General features: G+C 46.0%; 1 protein-coding gene across 20 annotated transcripts in view; it reads right to left on the bottom strand.

Moving 5' to 3' along the window:
- LOC135095009 (uncharacterized) overlaps positions 1-9,568 on the bottom strand; it is a 51,881-nt gene that overhangs the window by 9,300 nt on the left and 33,013 nt on the right. For 8 of the 20 annotated variants that reach the window (XM_063995604.1, XM_063995603.1, XM_063995614.1 and 5 more), the window contains 4 exons: positions 8,760-8,867; positions 7,098-7,259; positions 5,921-6,633; positions 2,110-2,243 (listed from right to left, as the gene is read on the bottom strand). In XM_063995604.1, the coding sequence (XP_063851674.1) occupies positions 2,110-2,243; positions 5,921-6,633; positions 7,098-7,259; positions 8,760-8,867 (1,117 nt within the window). The remainder of the gene's footprint in view (positions 1-2,109; positions 2,244-5,920; positions 6,634-7,097; positions 7,260-8,759; positions 8,868-9,568) is intronic. The other 12 variants (XM_063995606.1, XM_063995611.1, XM_063995612.1 and 9 more) reach the window with 6 other exon arrangements.

Raw genomic sequence — 9,568 nt, 5'->3', positions numbered from 1 at the left:
AAGGGAACACATATAACAAACAAAGTGATGAAGGTAGAGAACAGAAGCAAGAAAATTCCAAAACTATTCTGTATCAAGTTAAGTGAGAAGTGAAAGTACACACCGGGAAGGATCTGTGTTTGCCTCACTGCTGCACCCAACATGTGCAGACTCAGAGCTATCCTGTCCCCTCCTGTGGCATCTCCAGCATTGAGGCTGGGAGCCTGACTAATCTGGCATGTGTTGGTATAACGTTTTGTTCCTACATGAGATGGCCAATCTGACCCTGTCCTGTCCCTCCAGGGCTCACCAGTGGCACTGTCCTGAACTGAGAGTAGTGCAGACCAGACTTGTGTGCTGAATGATTACTTAAAGCTAATTTTGAATAATAAGATGTTTCAATCAGTACTCATGACCACGTGGAAGTCTACAGTATTGTGCACTAATATAAAACCTTAATGAACGAGTCCTCACACTGACCACCTGACACTGGGTCACCTTCCAGTATGTCTGTCACCAAGCAGCTTGGGGAACACTGCTGCTTCCTTAATGCATCAGGACTCTGTCATGGCTGTTGGTGCCAGAAAGACGTCCATCATTGCTGGAACTACTATATCTGAGTTCCCACAATGCTGCGCGATGCTCCTATGACGCCCCAGCACTCAGACAAGCATGTATCCTTGATCCAAGTGTACAGTGCAGGGGCAGTGTGAACCAATCTCCCAGCTGCAAGTCACACTTGTTCCTGTCGCCATCACCGAACAACTCTGATTCCAAACTGACCGCCTCCAACAGTTAAATATTTGGTCAGTCGATAACACTATGTATGCTAACAAATATGAATTTTGAGTACAAGGGTGACATCTGGTGGCAGATACTAAAACTGTACTGAGCCATACTGTAGTTTCAGGCATTTTGAAATCCTCCAATATCCTACAGCAAAAAGTAATCTTACAGGATTCACTACTTATGCTAGAAGAGTATTCCTACAAACAACACAGTACTTTACAGGGAAGGGTTACCACAACTACACAACAAGAGTGAGAGCAGCCACAAGGGTCCTACTGAGGCTACAAAGTAATGAAGGGAGCAGTGTTACGGAGGGCTCAGGGGCACGGGTGGTGGGGGGAGGGGGGGAGCCACACTGTCACTACACTACACACTGCTGCCAGGGTCATGCAGGCATGGCACCAGGGCTGGGGTGTTTCTCAGTTCAGGGGAGGAAGACAGTGAGTGGGGATGACAGGGTGGGGAGGTGCAGGAGGTGGTGGTGGTGGTAGTGGTGGTGGCGGTGAAGGCTCTTCTCTCCCTCAATGCAAACAAAACAGCAAACAAGCAATATGAGACTGTTTACCAGGAACTGTTTAGAAATTATGATATTTACATGACTTGTAGTGGAGAAATAAGTATTATGTTATGTTACTTGACTTTTTACTTCCTGGTAAACAGTAAAATATATATTATTGACAATAACAATAAAATAATTAAAGTCATGAATAAAGAAAGCAGAAATTACTCAAAGTATATTGTATCATATTTGACTCCTGACTGGAGGCAGAGGCACTGAAAACTGAACAACTCTACCGCTACTCTAATTCAAAAAGCAAAGAATCAAATATCTCTTGTAGAGTAAAAAATACTAATAATTTAATCAACAAAGCACAATTACAGACCAACTTTGCAGTGTAATGCATTCACTAGAAAGCTCCAATGATCTAAGAATTAATAACAGCTTCCTTCTTTCAAAACTCAGGCTGGCCTGAGTGTGTCCCAGACCTGTGCAGCACCTGTTATTAGTCCTGCTGTTAGTGCTCCTGGTTGGTCAGGTAACACAACTCCACACCATTAGAGGCATCTGCCATATTTCACTCCTAACTCATCACACACACACACACACACACACACACACAACATTTATGACTTGTTCCCCTTACTTCCTGCCAGCTTTCATCACAACCTTTACAAGAAACCTGTAAATTCTCAATCATAAGCACACACACCTACCAAATATTCCTTTCCTACCAGACACAGCACTGATATGACTGTAGCTGTGTGCTGGCAGAATAGGACCAAGACACCATCACACACACACACACACACGCCATCACCAAAACACAAAGGCACACTCACAAGAGACGTCCGCATGCATGACTGCCTGCCGCACATCTTCCATCAGGCTAGTGGGGGAACGCTTGCTGGGGCTGACGTCGCGGTCCAGGCGTGGGGAGGGCCCCTCTCCCTCCACCTCCCTGCCGTTACCAATGCTGTGGTGAGTGAGGCGATGCAGTTGTGGGCGTGTGGTGCAGGAGAGAGGCTGTATACTTGTTTTTTTTTTGGGGGGGGGCAAGCCAAGGAGAAAGAGACAAAGGGGCTGCAGTAGTAGTAAGTTGTGGGCGTGTGGTGCAGGAGAGAGGCTGTGTACTTGTTTGGGAGGGCAAGGCAAGGAAACAGTAACAGTGCGTGAAGAAAGGGCACTGTATGAAAAAGGCAAGGGGAAAGAGATAAAGGGCCAGTAGTAGTAGTAGTAGTAGTAGTAGTAGTAGTAGTAGTAGTAGTAGTAGTAGTAGCAGTAGTAGCAGTAATTCAAGGGTGAGAGGAGATCAATATTCAAGGAGGAGGTGACAGCGTGGTGACATCTTGAAACACTGGTATGCAGAGAACACACCTGACACACACACGCACACATACACACATAAATATTTAAGACTCCTAACTTTTATACCAGTGTTTATATGAAAAATTTATGAAACTGGAGACCTTAACAATTTATGAGTTTAAGTTATATCAGACATTTAAGTTGACAGAAAAGCTTTATCAACACAACAAAGGCAAGGTCCTCCGCAGATTGAATGCCACACAGTTCCAGACTCATCACTCAGTCACTCGGGAAGGTTTTCACCACACGGCAGGAAAACTTGTGAGATGACAGTCTTGCCCAGCGGCACACCATACAAATCAAATGGGCAAGATCCTTCTCTAGTGTTTGCTTTCACTCTACTCCCCAAGTTCAGAGATTATTGGAAACTCTTGGGAGGGAAGGAAGGAGAGGAAAGTAAGACCTCCTCCTCCTCCTCCCTTCCCTCCCTTGTTCTGTACAAACACTATGCACAGTGACAAGAGGCAAATGGTTGTGGCAATTGGCTGCAACTTTTGGCAATGTTCTGAGTGAAGGTTCTCAAACGTGACAGGTGCAGTGGCTTGATAATACTTACGAGTAAGAACATAAAATGAGGAAGCAGCAAGAAGCCATCAAGCCTACACATGGCAGTCCCCATACAAAACATACCTAGGTGTTATCCCATCCAGCTGACACATAACTCACTGCCACAACCAGCTGCCTCCTGTATGAGTCCAAACACTACTGGGATAACTGTATGAATCCTTGCCACACACACTATGTACACCAGAGAATCTTGCTACTCGCTGGCACACAGGAAGCAGAGAGTGTGTGCTGGAGCCACTCATCAGGGGGTGTGAGACAAGTAGATGTGGAGTGCATGCTGAATCAATGTGCAGTGAATCAACATTACCATCAACACTGATCATTATTTTATCTCTCTCTCTCTCTCTCTCTCTCTCCTTTAATTTCAGTCATTTCTTTATCACAGGGATAGTTTTGCAGCAGTCATCACTTTCTTTATCACAGGGACAATGATTTGCAAGGGTTTAATTTAAGTGCAACATTCCCTTCTGGATGTGCTCATGAAGGGGTGGCGTGGTGCGTGTGTGGTGTGCGGACAGCAGACACACACAACACACCCTGCGCCTTGGGATGGCTGACAGTGCTGTATTTACACGAGTCTGGCCACTGGGGAGCCACTACAGATATTTACAGGGGCAGGTGAGGTTCAAGAGGGAGTGTTTACAGGGTGGTTGAGGGCTCAGGGCAGGAGAAGGGAGAGGCAGGGATGCTATTTACACTAGATCAGGGAGAGGATGAGGTCTTTATTGTGACTTGGGATACATACTCATCTATCCCACACACACATACACATACACACAGACAAAGGTGGGAAGAATCTAGTATTACAGAGACAGAATGAGGCTGGATGTCTGATGGGGAACACAGAAACTGGTGGGATAGGGAAGAGGTTTGCAATAACAGAAACTACTTTGCCATAGATGTCTACATAATAGCAATACATAAGATGAAAAAATGAACAGTACAAGGAGTCTACATTGATGGAGAAAATAGAATAAATACAGAAAACAAACAAACAGGAACATAATATTGAAGGTTTACACTGCAACTACAACAAAGTAAATGGATGCACAAGAGGAAGAGATAAACAGAGACGAGGCAAATACATCAAGAAGGAAAGACTGGTAAATAAAGATACAGAAACATAACACTGTAGCTTTACACTGCAACTACAACAAAGTAAATGGATGCACAAGAGGAAAAGGTAACAAAGGGAAGGCAAATATATCAAAAGAGGGAAAGGATGGATAAATACAGATACACAGACAGAAACACAATAGAAGGTTTACACTGCAACTACAACAAAGTAAATGGATGCACAAGAGGAAAATATAACAAAAGGCAAGGCAAATACATCAAAAGAGAGAAAGAATGGATAAATACAGATACAGAAACATGGCCACATCTAAATAGCTCTGGCCATGTATACTGTAACAAGGTAAATAACACACACACACACACACACACTTATCAGACATTCCACCATTTCTCCAAGCATTCCACACACTCCAAAGCCATTCCCTGGACACTCCACACCTCAATCCATCACTCCATATCTGAAAGGCCAAAATCCCCAGGCAAGTCACTCGTTTCAAATCATGACACTAGTCCAAATTCAGAAACACTTTGCTCTTTCACCGCGACTATTTTCAAAGGCCACAGAAACGATTAGCCGGGTTCTCAAGGGTGTTTCTCCTGTTAATAATGTAGAAATCTTGTTCATCTGTTGCTGGAACTATAAAAAAACGTCCCTGAAAACCCGTGTCACTTCAACCGGAGCCTTTGGAAAGTAGTGGAGGTGTGGCGTAGAAGTGTTTCAGAGTGCAAGGTCCCACAACACAACAAGACACACCCCAGAAACATACAAACACCCACACATGCAGATAATTCACGGGAAGGGGAATCAGATGCAAATAAAGGGAGGGTGGGAGGGATGGAGGGGTTCTAGTGGTGGGGAGCAAGGAATGGGAGGGAACAGGAGGGAATGGGGAGGGAATGGGTGCTCTGGGATTGGGTTACCTGTGCTTGTTTGGGCAGCCACGGGCCACACCTGTACACCGCCTCACTGCATTGTGGGTAAAGTGACTCAATGTAAAAACAGGTGAGGAAAAGTAATGTCAGGTGAACACAGGCGAGAATTATAATGCAGGTGTTCTTAGCTTGATTTTTTTTTCTTTTTCTTTCTTTTTTTTCTTTTACTGTTCTTCCTCTTTCTCTCCTCTAATTTTTTAATTCCTTTTTCTTCCAAAATTTTTTTTACTCATTTCCTCTCTCATTTTTCTTTTCCTTCCTCATACTTTTCTTTGTTTCTCCTTTCCTGTCTCATAAGTTTTCTCATCTACTTTCCTCTCCCATATTTTTTCTCCTTTCTTCCTTCCTTGCCCTCAAATATGTTTCTCTTTTCATTCCTACAAATATCAGTAAAGCAAAATTTGTCTACATATTTTTTTTGTTGACAAGTTTACAAGAAAAATGGTGTTTTAACTGCACATAAGTCTCTGCCTCATCAATTATTAAAACTCTTGCTTTGGCTTCTTTGTTTGGGATTTCTCAGCCTGGTGTGTGTGTGTGTGTGTGTGTGTGTGTGTGTGTGTGTGTGTGTGTGTGTGTGTGTGTGTGTGTGTGTGTGTGTGTGTGTGTGTGTGTGTGTGTGTGTGTGACAAGAGTTATGCATGTAATTGTAAGATGTATACAAGTGTGTGGGTGTGGTGTGCGTGAGTGTGCGTGTGTGTGCCTCACCTCTCGGCCAGCAGAGCCTTGAGCTGCTCGGCGAGGCTGTGCTGCTGTGGGGTGCGGCTGGCCAGGTGAGCTGCTAGACTCGAAGATTCTGATATCTCGGCCCTGTTCACTGGCAGGACGCGTGCCACGGGGGGCGGGTGGCGGTATGGGATCTCAGGGCGGGAGTCATGGGGTGGGGGGGGAGCAGCACCCTCAAAGACCCCACTGCCCCGGGGGGTGGACTGGCTGAGAGGGTGTGGGGGCATGAGAGGCTGTCTAGGGGGCTGTGGGAACTGTTGTGCTGGGGGTGGATGGTATGGTGGGGGTGGGGTGGGGTGGTGGTGGTGTGGGGGGAGGTGTGCGGCCATGGCCACACCCCCAACACCTGCCACGCCCCCCATGGCCTGGGAGTAGGAAGGGGGTGGGGGTTGGTGTGGAGCCTTGGTTGGGGGGACTGCACCACTACTGGGGGATGAGGCAGGGGCATGGGTGGGAGGGTGGTGGGTAATGGGGGTGTCCTGCAGCAGGGGGGGGTTGTCTGCTGCCATCACTGCTGACCTCCTGCTGCTGTGGTCCTCCTGGTGGTGGTGGTGGTGGTGGTGGTGCTCTGCTGAGTGTTGCTGCAGGAAGGCTTGCTGCTGCTGTTGCTGCTGTTGTTGTTGCTGCTGCTGCTGCTGCTGCTTCAGGGCTTCTGGCAAGTCGTCGTCCAGGCTGCTCTCATCCAAACTCTGATCCTGTGAGGATGTGAGGAGGCAGGTCAGTCTGGGAGGGGGAGTGGACTGTGGAGTGAAGAGGGGTCAGAGGTCAGAGGAGAGATAAGGGAGAGACTGGAAGAACAATGGGGAACTGGGGAGTAAGGGAAAGAGGCTTAGGATAGACCAGAGGAGACTGGTAGAACAACACAGCTTGGAGAATTAGAGGTAAAAATAAGTCATGAAGAGGAGGAGACTGTTTAGGATGAGAGGAGGTGAGGGTTCTCTATCCTGTAGGGACACAAAAATCACCTAGAATACTGTCAGGATGAGAGGAGGATACTGTCAGGATGAGAGGAGGTGAGGGTCAGAGCAGATCAGAGGGAAGACTCAGGAAATGACACAGGTCAGAAGATCAAAGACACAGAACAAAGCCAGGTGAAGAATATTGCCAAGAAAGTGACAGTTCTCTATCTTGTAAGCATAGCAGTGAGTGTGGCACTGACCTGGCTGCTGGCACTGCTCATGCTGGTGGTCTTCTTGAGGGAGGGCAGGTGTCTGTTGGCCAGGCCACCGCGAGAGGCCAGCTCCCCCTTGGCTCGACTGGCGGACACGTCAAGCAGTTCATGGGGCGGTACAGCCTCGTCCAGCTCCTCTTTGACAGGCAGCTGTGGACCATGGAACCAGCTGCACCTCTTGGATGGACACACACACACACACACACACACACACACACACACACACACACACACACATTCTCCATTTCCAATTTCATAGCAGCTTAATTCTTCCTCATTTCACTTTTTTCTCTTTCTTTCAGCCTCTCTCTCTCTCTCTCTCTCTCTCTCTCTCTCTCTCTCTCTCTCTCTCTCCCCACTTCTTTACTGTCTCAAAATGTCCTTTCTCTTAATAGTTCACAGTCACAATATTCACACACACAAACACACACGCACCACTTCCCACCAGACCAAACAACCATTAATCCTGAGTGTTAACAAGCAACCCACCTTCCACCAAACACAAGGGGAACAATGAAGCAGATTAGAACTCAAGTCGCGTTACCACAAACACCAATGGCAGTGATAACAACAACAATAACAACAATACCAGCATCTATCTCCTGTTAATACCACAGCTACGATATCCTACCTCTTCCACAAGCAATACACAATGACTCGGTGGCAGGAAAACTAAGGCTGAGATGATACAGTGCTAATAAGTCTCCTATGTTTGGACTAAAGGCGTTATTCTCTCTCTTGATGCACAGTTGAAATTTAAGAGTGTTTTCATATTCCTGGTTAAGGGTATATAGTGCTGTCAAATCTACTGTGTTTGGATTTGGCATCTTAATCTCTCTCTGAAGATGTGTAGTTCAGATATGTGTTTAGTTCAGATATGTTTTTTTTTTTTTTTTTTTTTTTTTTTTTCACTTTCCTGCTTCAGTCTAAGTGTTTGTATCATCTTGCTAATGTGTCTCTTTTTGCTACTTAGTTCTTCCACCACCACAAATTGATTAATGAAGACATGGAGCTGAAATATAAGAGGTTTTTCCAATTCCTGCTTCAACCTACGTGTCTCTGTCAGCTTCCCCATCTGTCTCTTTTGCTACCCAGTCTCTGCCACCAAAAAATTATTAATGCTTTTTTTTTTCACTTTTACAATTACAACTCCAACTCACTCCTCTGCACCTTACCAATGTGGAGAATGCCGGGGTGGTGCTGCGACAATAAATGTACAGTTAATGCCGAAGGTGAAGATGCTAACACTCCACCCCACCAGGTAAATTCCACAAGCATCCATCACCACTCAATCATCACCTGTCATCACCACCACCACCGCCACAGCCAGTACCTTCATTCCCTCATCAGTGTCATTACCAATTAAGAAACACCATAGCATTGTAATAAATAAATGAAATAAAAAAATGTTACCTGTATCAAAAGAAACAGATTTTACAATTGCAACTTCCAATTAACTTCAAAACTTCCTCTTAATATTATCAACACCACCACCACCACCACCACTACTGCTATTACTACAACTACTACTACTACTACTATAACTACCACAACTGCCACCAAGACCACCACCACCACTACAAGACCCCAACAAACCAACATACCACCATCACAACTACACACCACCACCACCACCACCACCACACCTACCTTTCTCTCGACAGTGTTGGCCTTATCCCCCTCCGACGTGCCTGGGTCTGACGTGTCGGTGTCTGATATATCCGGGTCTATGGTGCACAGGCCAGGCTTGCGGGGGGGCTGCGGACACAGGCGGGGCGGGGCGGGGCAGGGTTGGGGGGAAGGGAGGACGGGGTCAAGCAAGCGGTGCACGTCAGCGGAAAGGGAGAAGGGTTGGGGTGTGTTGGGGAGGTATGGTGTGTGGAAAGATTGCTACTTAACCAGTATGCCAGTTAACCAGCTAGCCTTCCCTCACCTCCTCCCCCTCCCCCTCCCCAATACACACTAAAGCAATACTGGGCAGTGTCAGGGATATCATTTTATACAAATTTCTACAGTTTACACCTCTTTTTTTTTTCGGGTCTTTATATACGGTGGTGTCCGCGTGTCATCCCGGCAACATGTGGCTTGAGGTGACGTCCCGTGTGTGTGTGTTTGATGTAAGCACACGTGGGTTTGTTGGGACTCTGCAGTTCATGTTACCAAAGATGTACACAAAGACAAGGTAGGTTTGACAGGGTATCAACATGGTATCATTGTAGTTATGGCAGCTTGCTTTCACCACTCTAGCTTCTTGTACATTATTCACTAGCTGTACTAGACGTTAATGCTGTTTGTATCCATGACTATTGTATTGGCAGTATTGTTTTTATACTGGTCTGCAAAACAACTACACTTTACACTGCCTGGGAATAGTTACTACACACACCTACAACATTTTTTCCGTTTTCTTCTAATGCTATGACGCTACACAAGCAACACAAAACTAGACAGGGAAGACT

This window comes from Scylla paramamosain, chromosome 47, assembly GCF_035594125.1.
Source record: "Scylla paramamosain isolate STU-SP2022 chromosome 47, ASM3559412v1, whole genome shotgun sequence".
In the NCBI taxonomy this organism is placed as follows: domain Eukaryota; kingdom Metazoa; phylum Arthropoda; class Malacostraca; order Decapoda; family Portunidae; genus Scylla; species Scylla paramamosain.
This window is presented reverse-complemented; position numbering and strand designations above follow the sequence as displayed.